General features: G+C 58.3%; 1 protein-coding gene across 4 annotated transcripts in view; it reads left to right on the top strand.

Moving 5' to 3' along the window:
• Window positions 1–11,264, top strand: part of NFAM1 (NFAT activating protein with ITAM motif 1) — a 32,504-nt gene extending 21,240 nt beyond the window's left edge. For all 4 annotated transcript variants that reach the window (XM_086712120.1, XM_086712119.1, XM_086712122.1 and 1 more), the window contains exons 4-6: window positions 1,117–1,200; window positions 9,072–9,159; window positions 10,747–11,264. In XM_086712120.1, the coding sequence (XP_086568246.1) occupies window positions 1,117–1,200; window positions 9,072–9,159; window positions 10,747–10,772 (198 nt within the window). In that variant the 3' untranslated portion in view covers window positions 10,773–11,264. The remainder of the gene's footprint in view (window positions 1–1,116; window positions 1,201–9,071; window positions 9,160–10,746) is intronic.
• Window positions 11,265–17,967: the final 6,703 nt, after the last annotated feature.

Raw genomic sequence — 17,967 nt, forward strand, 5'->3', positions numbered from 1 at the left:
CCTGGCATCCGGTGAGCCTTCCTCTCCTGGGCGATGATTAGGCTGCGGCCGGGGTGGCGCCGGCTTCTGCCTGACAGTTGGGGAGCTCTGGAGAGCTAATCCGAGTAAACGGGCTGGGGACGGGCAGGCGGCCAGGATTTTTAATCAGCCCTTGCCCCGAGACGAGGCCGCCGTGGCTCCATTGGTGGCGGTGTGGTGCCTGCCACGAGGAGGGCCGTCCTCCCGCTGGAAGCGCTCAGATGTTTTCCACTGAGACCACACTGTTGGCTCAGCCCTGCTTGTTGCGGCAGGTCCGCCTCTCTCTGGCCACGTTGACCCTCTTGAAGTTCCCGGAGACCTCAGGGCCTTGGCACACGCCGTTCCCTCTGCCTGCCTCCCCTCCCTCTCTTGCCCGACGTAGTTCCTCAGCATTCAGGGTTAAAACCCCCTTTCTGCCAGGTGAGGGGCGTGCCCCCCCCCCCCCCCGTGTGCGCCGGAGGCTCTCTGTCCTGTCGGTCAGCGCATGAACCCTGCTTTGGCAAAGCTGGGAGTTCATCGTCCGTCTCCCCACGGGGTCCTCGGTTCCAGGAACGCGGGGACAGCGTCCACCTCTTTGGACCACCTGGCCAACAGGAGGTGGCTGACGGGCATGTGTTGGTTGGCCGAGGACTGAGTGCCAAGTACTCATGCCCTGGTCGCCTCCCCGCCTCTCTGCAACAATCTCGCAGAAGAGGGTTCTTGCTGGAGGAAGTGAGGCCCGGAGGGGGGAAGTGGCATGAATGAGGCCACAGGGCCAATGAGGGGCAGAGTGGCACTGGACATCGGACCACCCACAGCAGTCAGCTCCGTAGCCAGGGGCCCTGTCACCGTGTCCTGCACTGCCTGTCTCCCCTGAGCCGGGCACTGGCTGACCCCGTGGGGGTCTTGACCGCTCCATAAGCGCAGGCAGACGGGTGGCTCAACGTGGGTCTTGGAGGCATCTGCCCCGTTTCCTTGGGGAAGGTGGGTGGGAGGAGGTGCTGAGTGATCAATTTCTGAGCGGCCTGGTGACAATCTGCTATTTTTTCCCAAGGGGGGGGGTCTGCGCGGTGGGAGCTGCCCATCCCCCGCCCTGACGCCCGACTCCTTTCCTCGCAGGGACAGATGCGGGCTCCCCCGAAGAGCCTGGACCCCGGCACCGCCCGCGGCCAGGAGCAGCCTGTGGCCGAATCCATCTACGCGGTGAGTCTTGGGGCCTGGGCTCCCTCTGCCTCTCTCAGGCCTGGCACAGGGGCCGGGGCCGGCTCAGCCATGTACCGGCTGCGTGACCTCTGAGCCTCCAGTTCCCAGCCCGCAAACTGGGGACAAGAATTCTAACCTGGCGGGATTTCTGTGAAGATGAGCAAGCGTGTGTGGCCCCTGGCCCCTGGCGGGCAGGGAGCTGTGAGGTGGCACCGAGCCCCGCTCCCTGGCACGCCCCTCCGCTTCTGGGACAAGGGCCAGCCGGGGCACGAGGTGGGGAGGAATGAGTGACGTTGACGGGCTCAGCAGCTCTTTCCTGTTTTTATTGCACGAACAGCATCACAGCAAACAGCAGAAAGAGGGAAAGGTCAGGCGCCATCGCGAGCCCTTAACACATCAACGCTTTTCAGTTTTTCACACCTCCCTTCCCCCACACGCAGGCATCGCTTCTTCTCCTTAAAATCAAGCAGAGACACGAGCTGGGATGAGCTGGGATGTCTGTCGTGTCATAAGCATTTCCTGTGCTGTACCTGTCTTCGTATCTACCTGGGGGAGGCTCAGCCTGGCGCTCCTGTGGGGTGTGAATGAGCCCGCCCACCAGTCCCCACGGGTCCCCACACAGCCCCTCTCTGCCCAGCGGCCGGGAAGGTGACTTTTCAGCTACGTCTAGTTTAGTTCCACAAGCAGCGTATGCTCACTGTAGAGGAAGTGAATAAATGCCACCCAGTGTCAGCTGGGCTCTCGGCACCATGAGACCGACAGCTGCCAGGTCAGGATCTCGGCTCCACACCTGGAGGTACCAAGCCCTGCCGGGGACCTGCGGGCTCCCCAGGGGCGTGTTCGAGGGCTGCCCCTGCACGTTTCTGCCGGGACCTGCTGTCGCTGGTCTGTTCCCACCACCCGGACACGCAGGAGACTTGGGGCCACACAGAGGGCATTCAGAGTATGGCCCTACTTCCTGAGGATGGGGACAGATGTCCTATGTCCTGAGGGGACAGATGGGGATGGGGCAAAGGCAATGTCCCTCCAGCGCCAACGGCTCCAAATGAAACAGAACACGGCCAGCCCTCCACTCCGGGGAATTTCCACCAGCCACTTTCCCACGTGGTCTCAGACTTCCCCATGTCCCCTCTGCTCTCTCGACGACTCAGGGTATTTTCCCTGTGAGGGATTCTGGTGTCAGCTTTTGAATAAAAACATTTCTCTCTCTCTCCACACACACACACACACACACACACACACACACACACACACACAAGATCTTTCTGTCTCTCTCTCTCTCTCTCTCTATTATATATGTATGTATGTCTATGAAGAAAATAACCATCATCCTAAGCCTATTTTCTTCCAGGATAAATACTAGTAACATCGACTTCTATACCTTCCAGTCTTTTTTCTATAAATACATACAAAGAGACCCATATACACACTCACACGTACTTTTTTTTTTATTGGAGTAGTGCAGCTATTTTTGTTCGTGTTGCAATATCTCATGAACATCTTTCCACATGAATAAATATCCTTCTACCAGCGTGGTTTTAATGGAAGAGACTCACTTCTGCACGGAACATCTTTTTCCTGCCCGTGTTTAGATTACTCCGAGGCTCAGGCAGACTTCTCCAGGGTGTGCGGAAGAAGCCCAACGGCCCCGCGGGGTTAAGTGGGTGGTTTCAAGAGATTTCGGGACAAGAAAGGAGACGTGAAGGGAGGCCACAGACTTTGGGAGCCCTTGAGGCTGGTCCCTACCAGCTGGGCAGGTAGGCATGACATTAACGACAGGGGTGATGACTTCAGGAGCATTTGTTGAGTGCCTACTATGTGCCAGGCACTGTGGTGGGATTCTACACCTGTTATGTCATTGAGTCTCACGTTAGGGATTTCACATACAGGTGCTAGCCCCATTTCAATTTTATTTCCTAATTGTCTATCGTAAGTATGTAGAAATATGATTGGCTTTTGCATATTGACTTTATATAGAGTGACCTTGTTGAATTCATTAATTCTGTTTTTTTTAACGTTTATTTTTGAGAGAGAGAGAGTGAGCAGGGGAGGGGCAGAGAGGTGGGGTGGGGGTGGGGGACAGAGGATCCAAAGCAGGCTCTGTGATGCAGGGCTCGAACTCACGAACCGTGAGATCATGACCTGAGTGGAAGTTGGACACTCAACCGACTGGGCCACCCAGGTGTCCCAATCTTTCTTCTTTTCTCATCTATGCACTAAAAGCTATGAACTTCCCTTTAATTATGGCTTTAGCTGTATCCCACAAATTTTGATATGTCATATTTTTATTATCTTTCAGTTTAAATTTTCTGTTGGGATTTCTTCCTTACCCCATGGGTTGTTTAAAAGTATTTTGCTTCATTTTCAAATGTTTAATTACTTTCTAGTCATTGTTCCATTTTTTATTTCTCGCCAATTCCACTGTGATCAGGGAATATAGTCTGTATGATTTTAATCCTTTGAAGTCTCTCGAAACTTACTTTATGGCTCAGCCTGTATTGTGTGCACTTGCAAAGAACTTGCATTGTGCACGGCTGACTAGGTGTTCTACGTGTGTTAATTGGGTCAAGTCTGTTGATCGTGCTGTATAAAATATTCCATTTCCTTATCAGTTTTTGGTTTTGGTCTATCAGATGTTAGGAGAAGTGAGTTAAATCTGTCCATCTCTTTGTATATTTGTATATTTCTCCTTTTAATTATGTCAAGTCTTCCTTTTTATTCATGTGGGAAAATACTCATGATATATTGTGGCATGAGGAAAAAAAAAAGCTGTACCACTCCAATTTGTTTTTTTAACAGTAATCTATTCAGGGGCATGGATTTGGAGTGGGTCAGGCAGACTGGGGTTCGAAGCCTACTTCTTTTGCTTGTAAAGGTTCTGTTAAACTTTCTGAGTCTTGGTTCCCTAATCTGTAAAGTAGGGTTTAACAGTAGAATATTGCATTTACAGCTTGCAAACGTGCTATGGTTTCTTCCATCCTGGATGTCTTACATCGAGCCCACGTCCCTCTCCAGTGACCCTGCCCTTTCTCCACGACTCATAACAGAAATGTCAAAACTCTCTGTCTTCAGTTCCTCTCTCTCCTTTTCCGACCCCCCTCAGGAGGGCTTCCTGCCCAGGTATTCATCAAAATCTTCCTCCTCAAGGTCACCATCAGCCTCCACTTTGTTACATCCAAATGTCATTGGATTAAATCCTGGTCCTCATCTTCCTTAATGAATCAGCAGCATCTGACACTACCAAACTCTCTTCCCTCCTTGACACGCTTTCTTTACTTGCTTCCAGAACATTCTACACCCTCGCGATGCCCCCTCCTCAGACTCACTGCTGGGGCCTCCTTAGCTTCTTTCACTGGTTCCTCATGGAACCCTGACTTCTCAACATCAGAGTCCAGTCCTGGGACCCTTTCTCTTTGATCTTCTTCCCCACCTTCAACCCCTGGGTGATCTCACTCAGCCTTGAGGTTTGACACCATCTATATTCTGACAACTCTCACGTTTCTACGTCCAGCCCAGACACCTCCTCTGAACCCCAGAGTCCCTCCATCTGAGTCACCGGTTTCTCTCTCAGACCAGCCTCCAAGTCTTTACCCACTGAGGTGCCTCGACTCATGGTCCTCGTTGTAGGGACGGACTACTCCAGCCTTCCAGTTGTCCAGGCTGAGCCCTGGAAGTCGTCCTTCCCTTGTTTCTGTCACGGCTCATATCTGATCTGTCAGCGCGTCGCGTTTCATAGCATGTCCGGAATCCCCGCCCCCCCACCCGGTGCTAACGCTGGTGGGAGCCACCACCGTTTCTTGTCTGCTGCCTTGCAGTTGGTTTCTGATCAGCTGGCCTATTGTTATCCTTGTCCTTGGGCAGCAGCCAGAGGGATCTTGCTCGAGCACAGATCACGTTCGCTCTGCTCGGGGCCCTTGGGGAGTCAGAGGAGCAGCCACAGAGCTGGGGCGAACCTGAAACGGTCTTAGTAAGGAAACCACCTGTGGGAGAAAATGGGGAAGGCTGGGCGGGCCATCAGACCAATGCAGAGCTGGTCCTGAGTGAGGAAAGTGGGAGGGACGGCAGAGAGGAAGTCCCGAGGCCGCACGGTCTAGAGAAGGCTCGGCAAGGCCGGTGGGCGTGCGCACGCACGCGAGAGGAGGTCCTTTGCCAGGGTAGGAGGCTGTGCGGGCACCCCCACTGTGCTTGGCCACCGGCTGGGAGGAGCCCCCAGGGCCTCCGTGGCTTCCGTGTACCCATGATGATGGCTTCCAGAGCCCCGCAGCCGGGGCCCCTGGTCGGTACTGGTCCCTGGGCCTGGAGGTCTGGGGAGCACGTTCTCACAACTGCCACCGACCTCCCAAGGTTCCTGCCTCACTCAGAGTTGACGTCAGAGCCCCGGACAGAGCCTCCACGAGCTCTGCCCTCATGGTCTCCCCCTCTCTCCAGTCACACTGGCTTCCTTGCTGTTCCCAAACACCAGGCATTCCCTCACCACGGGGCCTTGCTGTCGGCCGTGCCCTCTGTTCCGGAGTGTCCTTTCTGCAGCTGTCCATGGGGGCTGCTCCCTCCCTCCCCAGCACCCTGCTCAGATGGCACGTTGGCCATGAGGTCTTTCCTGACCTCCCTTTTAGAATACAAGCTCCCCACCCCCTCCACGACCCCAACCTCCCTATCCTCCTTCTCCGTGTCCCTCTGTGGTCCTTATGGCCACCTCTTACTTTTGTGACCGTGGTTTGTCTCACACAGTGGGTGCCTAGCAGTCAAGTGCCATATGGACAAGCGGAGGGCCGTTCTTACCCTCCAGATGCCTGGGTTTCCACGGGGCTCGGTGCTGGGCACCCCGGGGCACATGTGGGGCATCTGCTCTGCGGAACACCTCCCTCAGCTCTGCTACATCCTCAGCCTGGCCTGCTGCCTTCCTTCCTGCCCACTGCAGCGGGGGGACCTCACTAACACGCCATCGATGCGGTCGCTTCCCACTCAGAAGCCTCCAGGGACTCCCCACTGCCAGCTCTTCAGCCCGGCAGCCTTCGTTGGAGGGCTCTTCCGGCCCTGCCTCCCCGGACTCCTGTCCCCTCAGTGGACCATTCATTTCAGACATGCCAGGACCTTGACCTACAGCAGAGGTACTTCTTCTCCGATGAGCGCTGCCCCTTTTGGCACAACACCCCCAAATTGCCCCCAGCTGCCCCCAGAGTGCGTTGTGCAAGTCCCTAAGTGCAGGTGCCCGCGAGAGTGCAGCTCCTGCGTCTTCCTGGTCACAGGGAGGGGTAGGTCTTACAGGGGGACCAATGTCTAGAACCCTCGTACTAGGTCCTGGCCCCGGGGCAGCTGACTTCAGCTTTGGCTTCAGCTGACCTGGAGGAAGGCTTTGCCACTGACTCCACACTTCAGCACTGACAGCCATTTGGGTCAGCACTGTGGCCCACAGAGCAGCAGGAAGCAAAGGACTTGGGGGGCCCGGGTCCCAGACAAACAGCCCTGGCCCAGCGCAGCACAGTACGTACGGCCTGAGCACAGTACGTTCCCGAGCCGCCCCAGCTCAGGCCAGCCTAGCTCAGCCCAGCCCTGCTCTAGCCCAGCCCAGCCCAGCCCAGCCCAGTGCAGCCCTTTGAGAGGCCAGGGCAGTCCTCTCCCAGCAGGCACACCCCGAGGGAGGCAGTTCCCATCACCACAAAGGAAGGCCAGGAGGTGCGGAGGCCCCCCGAGGCCGCCAGGCATTTCACAGCCCAGCGAAGCGGGTCACACCCTGAATGCAAATGCAGCCCAGCAGGTCAGGGCTTGTCAAAGGCTTCACTCAGCAGCTGCTAACTGGCAGCGACCCCTGCAGCCTGCCCTGCCCTCAGCCCCCCTGCCTCTCCTGCCCTCAGCAGGGTCAGAGGCCTGGTGGGGTCCCGTGACGGGGTGTTCTTCCGTGTCTCAGAAGTCCCCCAGCCGCCGCCTGGCCCAGGGGGAGTGCGTGGAGCTGGGGCAGGAGGCCTGAGTTTTAATCCTGGCTCTGCCACCCAAGGGGGCTGTGTGACCCGAGACATCTTTGAGCCTCTCTGGGCTCATGTGTGACAGGCAGCCCACGTGGGCTGGACGTGAGGGAGAAGGGAGCCACGTGTGGGACCCCAGACCGGCTCCCCTGCTGAGATGTCAGCAGGGAGGCCCTTTTTTCCCTTCACTCTGTGACCGGAAATGTCCAGCTTGGAAGGCCTGCCAGCTCGGAGGAGATCCAGGTCTGGCGGACAGAGGCTGGGGGCACAGGGCTGCTGAGTAGCAGATGCCTATTCTGTGTGCCAGGCAGGCCTGAAGACCAGAGAGGCCTGAGCAGGGGCCCTAGAGGTCGCCTTCCACTGGAGATGGGGCTTCTCCTTGGGGCAGTCTGGCCCGCTTCCCTCCCCGGAGGAGGGTCAGAAGCCCCTCTCCTCAAGACCCCTGACTCAGGGCCCCTTGAACTGATCCCCAGGGCTGCCTAGCCATCTCTGTGTGTGATGCCCTTGAAGCGAGGGTCTCCGGAGCGCCAATGGTTTATTACTCGGGTTTTCATGCACTGCTACCTCTCAGCGCCTCCCTCCCTCCTCTCCTCCCCACCTCCCCCCTCCCTTGCCTCAGAGCACCACCTGTCTCTCCAGCCTGCCTCGGCAACCCCTGCTTGCCTGTTGCCAGGGAAACCACCTCCTTGGCAACCAGCCGGCTTCCATATGACATGTACGCGCGCGGGAAGGGAAGGTTCCTGCCTCTCTGAGGCCGTTGGTGGCTCTGATGTGCCAACCCCGAAGAACAGCGTTTGCTCCTCGCATGGGACCCGGGTGCCCCGCAGAGTCTGGAGGAGGGTCCAGGCTCTGACCGCAGAGAGGGGAGGGAGGCACCAAGCCTCCCCGGACAATTGCTCAACTCATAGTCATTCAGTAGGTGTTCAGCACCTACTATTTGCCAAACCCTGTGCCAAACATACAGTATCTCATTTAATCGTGCTTTGAGCCTGCAAGGTAAAATATGATTATTCCCATCTCACAGGTGAGGAAACTCAGACACAGAGAGTTCCAGGGGCTGTCCAGGGCTGGCACATGGTCAGAGCTGAGAGCGATGCTTACTCTTGTCTGATTTCAAGGCCTAGCTCTTTCTACCGTCCTGACACCTCTGGCCAGGCTGTTCATAGCTAGGCCAAGAGTAACTGTGGCCTCAAGGCACACGCCCTGGTGAGCAAGGAGCCCCCTCATCATAGCTCTTGTGGTGCCAGTCTCCAAGTATGCCCAGCAAAAGCTGTAGGTTCAGTGACCCAGACACGCACCGGGTACAGCTTAATGGGAGAGGTGTATGACCCGGCAGGTGCCTAAGTCATCTGTGAGCAGGGGCTGCGGTGGGGGTGTCAAAGGAATCCTATAGGGGTGGATGGGTGGCCAGGACCCTCATGGGTGCAGTGGCTTTGGACCCAGGGAGTGAGGACAGGTGCCGGGAGGGCATCCTATTGGAACCACGGCCATGGGTGTCATGGCCGGGACTGCTGGCAACCAGGCTCTGGAGGGCCTAAGGACCAGCAAGGACTGTGGGAGTGGATCTGGGCCCCTGGCAGAAGCCTGTAGAGGGCCCACCCAGGCTGAGCAGAAGACCTTGAGATGGTGTGAGGCAGATAACAGGGGGCACAGAGAGGAGAGTCTCCGTGAACAAGTGGGAAAGGGCAAAGCGGTTCCGCGCGAGAGAGGAGGGCAGGTGCAAAGGTACAGTGGTATGGCCGTGCATGACGTAGCTGGGCGAGGTAACTGTCCCCTCACAGGCTATGGCCCAAAGGGCCCTGTTTCCTGGGTGCCCGCAGGCAGAGGTGATCACAACGGGGAGGCCTGGCTGCTGGGACCCAGTCCCTGCCCCCCAGGTCACCTTCCTCTGACCCTTGCCCTTTCCCACAGTCTCTACAGGGCAGAGACACTGAAATCTACTCCTGCATCCAGACCGTGCCCAGCAGCCTGCCCCCCAACCCAGAGCCTTGTCTCCCAGGTATGCAGGGGGGTGGGGCAGCGTGCCTGGCTCCTCTTTTTACTCCATGAGACCTTCTCTCCTCATCTGTGAAGTGGGGGTAAATAGGACCACAGGAGTGAACCTCTTGCAGTCGAATCAGAGCCCTCTCCCCTAGGCAGGCAGCCTAGCGGTTAAGGGGACTAGTGGGTTTGAGCCCCTGCTCTGTCCCCAGGCAGCTGCGCAGCCCTGGCTGAGGGGCTTACCTCTGAGCCCGAGTCCCCTCCTCTGTAAACTGAGTCACAGACTTGCCATGAGGGTCAAACGTGGTACTGGGGCCCCGTAGGGTTTTGCGGTGTGAGCAATGTCTACACTGGTCGATCGGGCAGGGCTTATTAGGTTTCCAGCTGTCCCCAGGCTGACACTGGCTAAAGTTGGAAGCTGGTGTCGGGGCTGGTGCCAGCCTGAGCTGGCCCGGTCAGGGGTCCGTGTTCATCATGAGGGAGGCCAAGGCATATCACTTGATCATTATTCTTTCTCTCTCTCTCTCTCTTTTTTTTTAATGTTTATTTTTGAGAGAGACAGAGCACAAGCGGGGAGGGGCAGAGAGCGATAGAGAGACAGAAACCGAAGCAGGCTCCAGGCTCTGAGCCGTCAGCACAGAGCCCAACGCGGGGCTTGAACCCACGAACGGGGACATCATGACCTGAGCCGAAGTCAGACACTCAACCGACTGAGCCACCCAGGCGCCACCGGTCATGGTTTCTCTGAAACCTGTTTGCTCATCTGTAAACTGGATGAGTGACCCTTTCCTACAAAACCAACTGCCCTGAATTCGAATGAGTTCCAGGTTAAGTAATGTCGACACCCGAGCTTTGGGCATCATAAGGTGCAGGGGGTTCATCGAGCCAGTACAGGAGCCCTTGGGTAGTGGGTGGGCCCTCGGGCATCTTGGAAGAGCCGTCAGAAGTGAGGGAGCTGGAACTTGGCCTCCCCCCAGCCCAGGAGGCCCAGGCTGGCATTGTTGACTCCTCTTCTCCAAGCCCGTGCTCTACTCAGCCCTGAACTAGGCCCTGACTGGAAGCAGGGCTTCCCCATGCCGAGACCCCCAAGGATGTCTGGGCCATCCTAGGCAGTGCCCGCCCTGTGCCAGGCTCTGAGGTGTCGCCAGGACGGCTGGCCCCTTCGGGAGCCTCGGGTCTGCAGGAACACTCACTGACAAACAGAGGCATTTGCAGCCCCCTGTGAGGGGTGTGCTGGGGGGAGGCATCAGACTAGGGCCAGGGGAGGGGGTTTTCGGGGGTGCTGAACCAAACCCTGCAGGGGGAGTTGGTGGGGTGGGGGAACACCCAAGGCAGAGGGAGGAGCATGTGGGGAGGCGGAAGGGCTGGAGGGCAGAGAGCAAGGGTGGGTGGAGTGGAGGAAGAGACTGGTGAGGTGGCCTTGGGGACAAGGACAGGCCTCCCAGTCAGAGCTGCGCCTCTGACTAAAACTGCATTGGTACAACTTTGTTCTCTTCCTACCTATTCTTTCTCTTCCTTTCTCCACTTCTTCTCTCCTTGTGTCCCTTCCTTCCTTCCTTCCTTCCTTCCTTCCTTCCTTCCTTCCTTCCTTCCTTTTTTTCCCCAGGAGAAAATGCACAGATTTACGAATGACAGCGAATTTAACCTGGTCTATGAAAATCTCTAGGATGAGCTCCACGGGCCCTTCGGTCTCGCCCTGGATCAGATGCCCCACAGCAGCTCCTCCTTCCACAGGACCTGTCCTATCCCAGGAGTGACGCCCCAGGGGCATCCCATCACCTTGCCCCCACATTCAAGGCACTTCCGGCCTTGGCCTGCCCCCTACCCCCTCCTTCTGTGTCCCAGCCAGACCCACCGGTCACAGCGTTTCACATCTGGCCTTTGCCCAGACTGTCCCTTCTGCCCGGGAGCCCTTCCTCAGTCCTCACAGGCTCTCCTCGACACAGCCCCTCCCCAAGCCCTCCGCACCCTTTCATGGGCTCTCTGGGCGCCAGCCTGCACCACGGCCTGAGCCGGCGAGGCCAACCGTGAGCTCCTCGGGGAGGTTCCCAGCAAAGGACCCTTGGTGCCGTGAGCGCGAGCATCCGCGGGGATGAATAAAGGAACGACTACACAAATACCCCACCTCCGTGCCTCTACCCGGCTAGGTCAAAGGCACAAGGCGGCGGCCGCACAAAGTAGAGGAGGGGGCTGGCGCAGGAGGAATGGGGTGTGGGCCCGAAGGAGCTGTGCAGAGGCGGGGCTGGGCTCTGGGACAGAGCCAGAGGCCAAGGAGGTGGCTGAGTGCCGGTCATCAGGCTGGGGGCCTGGAGCAGGGCAGCTGAGGAAGCAGATCCGGCACGTTTGGGGCAGATGCTGGCCAAACGGGCTGAACCTCCTGAAGCTCTCCATCCCCCAACGGGGACCCCAAAGCCGTCTCCCATTGGCCTGGCCCTTTACACGCTCTGCCAACACCTGCAGCCCTCCTCCACCCTCAGGGCCTCAGCGACTTCTCCTTACCCCAGAGCCCTCACCGTCTGATCCACGCGGACCCCACCCATCTCCTCCCTCTGTCTGCCTTGTGCACCTGCCCCAGTGCTTCGGGGCACTTCCTCACACGCTCTAGCCGAGTGGTTTGGTGCCTGGGGCTCCTCTGGGCTGCAGGAGGGCCCCCTCGATGTGGCCGCAGCTCAGGCCCCGTGCAGACAGTGGCCCTCAGTGCTTGCACAGAGCCGTTTCTGGGGCTCCAAGTCCTCAGCAGCCCATTACACAGGCAGGAGGGGGCTAAGGTGGGGATCACCTGGCTGTTGGGCTCTGCTCCTTCCCTCCCCTGCTCTCCTCCACCCCTGCTGCTCTCCCCGATCTCATTTGTAAAATCCTCCCTCCCCCCCCTCCCCCCCCTCCCCCCCCCCCCACGCTCTTCCCAGAGGTCCTTGAGGGAGGGGCCCTTGCACACAAACCCCAAACGTGTCTAGGGACGCTGGGGGGGCCCAAGGCATGAGCCCTGGCCCTGGTCCCTGTGCCGCACTGGGCAGCTTGAAGGCAGCACTGGGTCCGCAGGTCAGGCCCTTCCCTCAGGGTAGATGGGCTGGGGGGTCTTGGGGGAGGGGAAGCAGTAGACTGACATTCGAAAGAAATCCCGGCCCCTCTGCTAGGCTGGCCCGCAGCCTCCTTGGGCCCACAGGACAGGGCAGCCCACAGCCTCCAAGCTTGGTTCTGAGCCTGGTCTGTGAGCACAGCGCAAGGAAGGCTCTAGTGGGATTATAAGGCTGAGTGGAGAGGGCCCTGCTCACCAGGAGGCTGGAGTTGAATGAATTCCTTGCCTGTTCAGGGGGCGAAGCTGCCTGCAGAAGTGTCTTCCAGGCTCCGGACTCCAACAGGCAGACTCCAACAGCCAGAGGCAGAGGCCAGGGTTGGGAGTTGGGGGGAGGGGAGGCATATTGGGGGGGGGGGAGGGGAGGCATGCTGCTCAGGGGACAGCAAGCCTCCCCAGAGACACCAAAGCCAGCAAGACCAGGAGGAGGCTACCTGCTGGGCCTGGGCCTCTCTCTCCTGGCCCCAGGACCCCAGCCCCTCAGGCTGGGAGTCAGACTTTTCCAGCCAGCCCCGGGGGTACCGGGGAAGCCTGAGGGGGCTACACCTGCTTGCCTTGGTCCAGGCTGCCCTGCCCCGCCCCCTGTCTCTTCTCCACAAAGGGATAAAACCTACATAGGATCTCGTCCCTCCTTGGGCTCAACAGTTCCCACCTGAGCCCGAAGGGCTGGTGTAGGTGGAGGGGTGGCAGATTACTTTAGGGGGGTGCAGGTGGCAGTAAGGGAGGAGAAGGGGACAGAGAGGGCTTCGAATGGCGCTCCTTGAGGGCAGGCAGGCTTGTGTGGCCTCTGGACTCTGAATGGGCACAGGGGGGAAGAACCAACCACACTTGGGAGCCCTTTGAGGCCGGGTGGCTGCTGGCCTCTCTCGAACCCCACCTCTACCTCCCAGCAGCCATGTCCCCCTGAGCCTCGCTTGCAGTGACAATCAAGACCACTGGGCGTGGCTCAGAGGGGACAGAGGGGAACTCTGCTCCTCCAGAGGCTCAGCGGGTGTGCGTTTTCTTCCGCACTCAGCCTCCAGGAAAAACAGGCTATCACGGAGCAGTGTGGAGGGGGTCTGCTAAAAGAGGGGTTAGGACTCCCTGGGGGAGATGGGGACCCAGGCTCTGTAGCCCCCACAGGGAGCACCCGGGGTGGGGGCAAGGCAAACAGAGAGGGATGGCATGGGGAGGGCTGTTCCTGGCCCAGGCGGGACAGGAGTGGCCGGAGGAAGAAGGGTCAGCTGGGAGCACCCTGAGGGAGTCGGATCGGAGGGGAACAGGTGAGACCCTGGTGAGTGGAGCCCTGGGGGGCCCTAGACCCAAAGGGTGGATGGCCACATCCTGAGGGCGGATTCCTGGCCTAGCGCTGTGGACCCCCCCTCCCCCGCCCCCACCCCGCGGCCCCTGAGGGCCAGGCCCTGGGCACAGCCTCTTCCCACCCAGACCCTGCCCCAATTCAGGGGGACAGTCTCCGTCTAGCCTGCCTGGCTCTGACGGGGATTTCCTTCCAGCTCTCAGCGGAGCCCCCCCTGCCCTCCTAGGTCGGGCCTTGACACCCTCTTCTCAGCCTCAGGCGTCCGAAACAGTTCAGCTTACTTCTGGCACCCTCCACCTACTCTGGGGCAGCCACTCAGAAATGGCCCCGGCTGCCTGTTCCTTCCGGGTTTCAGCCTCCAACCCCCTTTCTGCTCCTGCTCCTCTCAGGTGCTTGCCTGAGAGAATCATCCCTGGAAACCAAACCCAGGAACACAAAAATGGGTGTGGGAAGCGGCTGCCTCTCCTCAGTGACAATTTCCAGAGGATTCTGCAAAGCAGAGTTTCCATGGGAACATGTGCGGTTCCACACAGAACCTCGGTGGGGCCGGGGTTCCCCTCACACCCAATACTGCAGGACCGTGTGGCCTGGGGGCCTTGGCCAAGCAGAGCCACTGCGCTTTGGCCATCAGCCCTCGCCAACCTGAAATCAAGTTACTGGCAAATCTGCCTTTTTTTTTTTTTTTTTTCCCTTCTAATTTAAAGGCGCCCTCCATGCTAAGGATGCCTCTGGGATTTCCAGGATGGATTTTTATGTAGCTCAATAGGTTCCTTGGCAGACTGCTCAGCCAGGAGAGGTGGGCCATGGCCCCAGCCCCGCCAGGCTGCCACAGCGGCGTCTCTCTGTCCCTCCTTCGTGCCAACGGACATCATTTACCCGCCTGAGGGGCTTCCTCAGACCTGGATTCAGACTCCAAGAGTTTGGGGACATCAGCAGCACAGGGCCCTGGGACACTTCCCTTACTAGGCTCCTCCCTTGACCTGCGGTCATAATCACGGCCTGCGAGCATTGGCGGGGCACGGGGCCGACCCTCCTCTCTGCACTCTGCGTTTAGGATGTGTTTATCCAAGCAGGTGATGCAGGTGTAACAGGCATAACTCAGGCTGTAAAAGTCCCCCTGATGCTCCCGCCAGTTACAGCCTCCATCCCGGTGCCCCCGCCCTGAGGTGACCACTGGGTCATTTGGGGGTGTGTGTGTGTGTGTGTTTTCTTCCAGGCTGTTTTTATTGCATCCACGTACATATATGCATGTACACGAACATATAAAATGTATGGTGCTTGCGGGGGGCTCCGAAGAGCTTACATGGAATGATTCTGTAGGTGCTTGCTTTGTTCATACAGCCCCACGTGGTGGAGATCCGCCCGTGACAGCCACGCAGAAGCTACCAGACTCTTTAATTACAGCAAAGGATTCCACAGGACCGATGGATCCTAATTTAGCCAAGCCCCTAGAAACGGCCTTTTCCGTTGTTTACAATTTCCAACCTCACAGAAGGGGCCGCAGGAAACATCCTTGGGCGTCATTTGCAAAAACTTTCTCCTTGGGGAAATGACGAGAAGGAATCCCCGGGGCCTAGAGCGTGGACATTCACTGTTTTAACAGAGGCTGCCAGAGGGGTCACGCGTGGAGTTTGTACCAGTTTCCATTCCTCAAGCCTATCTACAAGAGCTCGTTGAACCCTGAAAACACCCTGCCAAGTGGGGGGGGGGGGGTCTTCCCGTTTTACCAAAGCAGAAACCACAATTCAGAGAGGCTGACTGGCTAGAGGTTATATCGCACAGAAGGGGCAGCGCTGGGCTGCCTCCAACTGTGTGTGGCCCTCCTGACTCCATGGGTCAGGTGAGGGGGGGGTTGCATAAAGTGTCTTAGATGGACTCACGGCCCCCAGGGCTGGGGAAGTCCTTGAAGGGACAAATTTCTGCCAGAGATCAACGACCAGGCTTATATCGCTCAGAATCGTCGGGGCGGGGGCTGGGGGGTCCTCTTTGGGGTGGTCTGTCTTCTTGGGGAAACAAAGGCAGGTCAGTAGAGGTGATGGAGTAGGGGCTGCCCAGCAGCCCACCCACACTGCGGGGCCTGGCTTCAGGCAGCCTAGACATTTGGATCCCTTAGCCTCCCCTGGAAATTTCCGGGCACGACATGCCTGGAGGTGTGAACTGCCTCCTGGAAGCTTCATAATCCGGGATAATGCTGCTGTAATTGGCATTGTTTTTGCATTTACAATCCTCTCGTTACCTGAAAACCTGCTTGCGATGGCTGTGTCTGGAGGGGGTTTAATTTTACCACTTGGTGGACCTTGAGGGGCTGAGGAGCACAAGCTTTCCCTCTGGGTCCCTTGGCCCACCCCCCGCCCCCATTCAGATTCCCCAGTGAGTGCCACAGGGCTTGGGTGGCCCAGGCTGGCTGACCTCGCGGCCTCGGTTCAGGGTACAGCCTCCCCACAGGAGCCCCAGCCTGATCAGGGGACTGCTTTTCTCCCCAATTCCCCTTCCTTCCTGGGTCCAGCCCACCCAGCTCGTCTCCCTTCAATCCTTTCTCCTTCCAGGGGCTCCTGGGTGGCTCAGTCAGTTGAGCATCCGGCTCTTGGTTTCAGCTCAGGTCATGATCTCACAGTTCGGGAGCTCGAGCCCCGCGTCAGGCTCCGTGCTGACAGTGCAGAGACTGCTTGGCATTCTCGCTCTCTCCCTGTCTCTTGGCTCTTCTCCTTCTCTCTCTCTCTTTCTCAAAATAAATAAAGAAACTTAAAGAACATCCCTTCTCCTTCCAGCCCTTCCCAGTCTCTACCACCAAACTGATCTTCCAATCGCACGCATCTGACCACACCTCTCCCCTCTCTCAAAACCCTGCAATACCTCCCATTTATTCATTTCAACAAAGGAGCCGAGATAATTCAATGGGGGAAAAAACAGGCTTTCAGCAGATAGTGCTGGGAGCGATGGACGTCCACATGCGGAAGGAGGAAGTTGGGCCCCTTCCTCACACCCTCTACGAAACCTCACGGTGGCTTCCTCTGTCCACGGGATGGAGCCTTGACTCCTCAGGCCAGTACTCAGGGCTCTTACAATATTTGTCCAGCTCCAGTGCGTGTGCGGAGTCTGGGACAAGAGACAGATGCTTCTGTCCTGGTGATATCGTCGGCCTCATTTCTGACCAGCTCCCACCGGCCGGGGCACCCCAAGCCCCAGCCATGTGGCCATCCGCAGCTGCTGTTCCCCAAGATGCCAAGCTCCCCCACCTCCCAGCCCGTGCTTCTCCCACTTTCTCTGCCCCAAGGCCCTTCACCCCGTTCTTTGCTCGAGGAATTCCCGCTCAAATCGTACCTTCTCTGTGAAACCTCCTTCAAACCCCCCCCCCCCCCACCGAAAAGTTTATTCGTTTCTCACCTGCTCTGACCCCTTTGAGTTGAAGCCCTTCACCCACATCCATCTCCCCGACCCCCGGCCGGCCCTGAACCTTCTGAGCGCGGCGAATGTGCTGTGCGTTTCTCTTTGCGCCTGACGCATTGCAGGGGCCCAAGAACCATTTGTTTGAAGAATAAATGAACTTCTTCCCTTGCTGGCAATTTAGCGCCCCAGTTCTCACTGCAAGAGGAAGGACGACTGTATTTTCCAATTCCCAGGAAGTGAGCCCTAGTAGGTGATCCATTTTACGTAGGTGAAAATCGAGACAGGCATGTTGCTCCATCCGCACCAGGAGAGGGGAGACTGAAAGCGCGGGTCCTGGAAGCCTCTAGCACCCTCCCTCCAGACGGGAGGGGGCGGGCTCTGTGTGGAGCTGTGGGAGACCAGGCCGGGGCACGTGAGAAAGAGGCGAGCAGCGGGCCCCTGGCTTCACCTCTTGGCTCTCAAAGCTGTCAGAGGCTCGATCGATGCCACGTGCCTGTGGAACATGCGTCAGGGCCCGAGAGCCCTGTTAGGGTGGTTCTGTTAATTGATCCCAGAAGCCCCTGTCGCTGCCAGGGAATGCTTCAGCCGGCTCAGCAATGTTCTGACCACTGTCCCTCGCCTCACCAGATGGCCTTCCCTCCTGCCTCAGCTGCCTCTAGGCTAGGCCAGACAGTCCTGACCATGCAGGGCCTAGGCCCCTCCATGCGGCCAGCAGCACTGATCCCATGGCAGCGTGCGGGGTGGGAGCACAGAAGACGCCCCTGCTGTGTCCTCGTGTTCCGGCCAGGTCAGAGTCCCCCCCCCCCCCCCCCCCCCCGACAATGGCTGGATGGGTAGGGGAGCGTCAGGGATGCTCAGGCCCTAAAAAGGCCCCGTACTGGGGCGCCCGGTGGCTCAGTCGGGTAGGTGCCCGACTTCAGCTCAGGTCATGATCTCGTGGTTCGTGAGCTTAAGCCCCACGTTGGGGTTGGTGCTGACAGCTCAGAGCCTGGAGCCTGCTTCAGATTCTGTGTGTCCCTCTCTCTCTGCCCTCCCCCGTTCACACTCTGTCTTTCTCTCTGTCTCTCAAA

The sequence above is a fragment of the Puma concolor genome, chromosome B4, assembly GCF_028749965.1.
Source record: "Puma concolor isolate L17-30 chromosome B4, mPumCon1.1.hap2, whole genome shotgun sequence".
Lineage (NCBI taxonomy): Eukaryota > Metazoa > Chordata > Mammalia > Carnivora > Felidae > Puma > Puma concolor.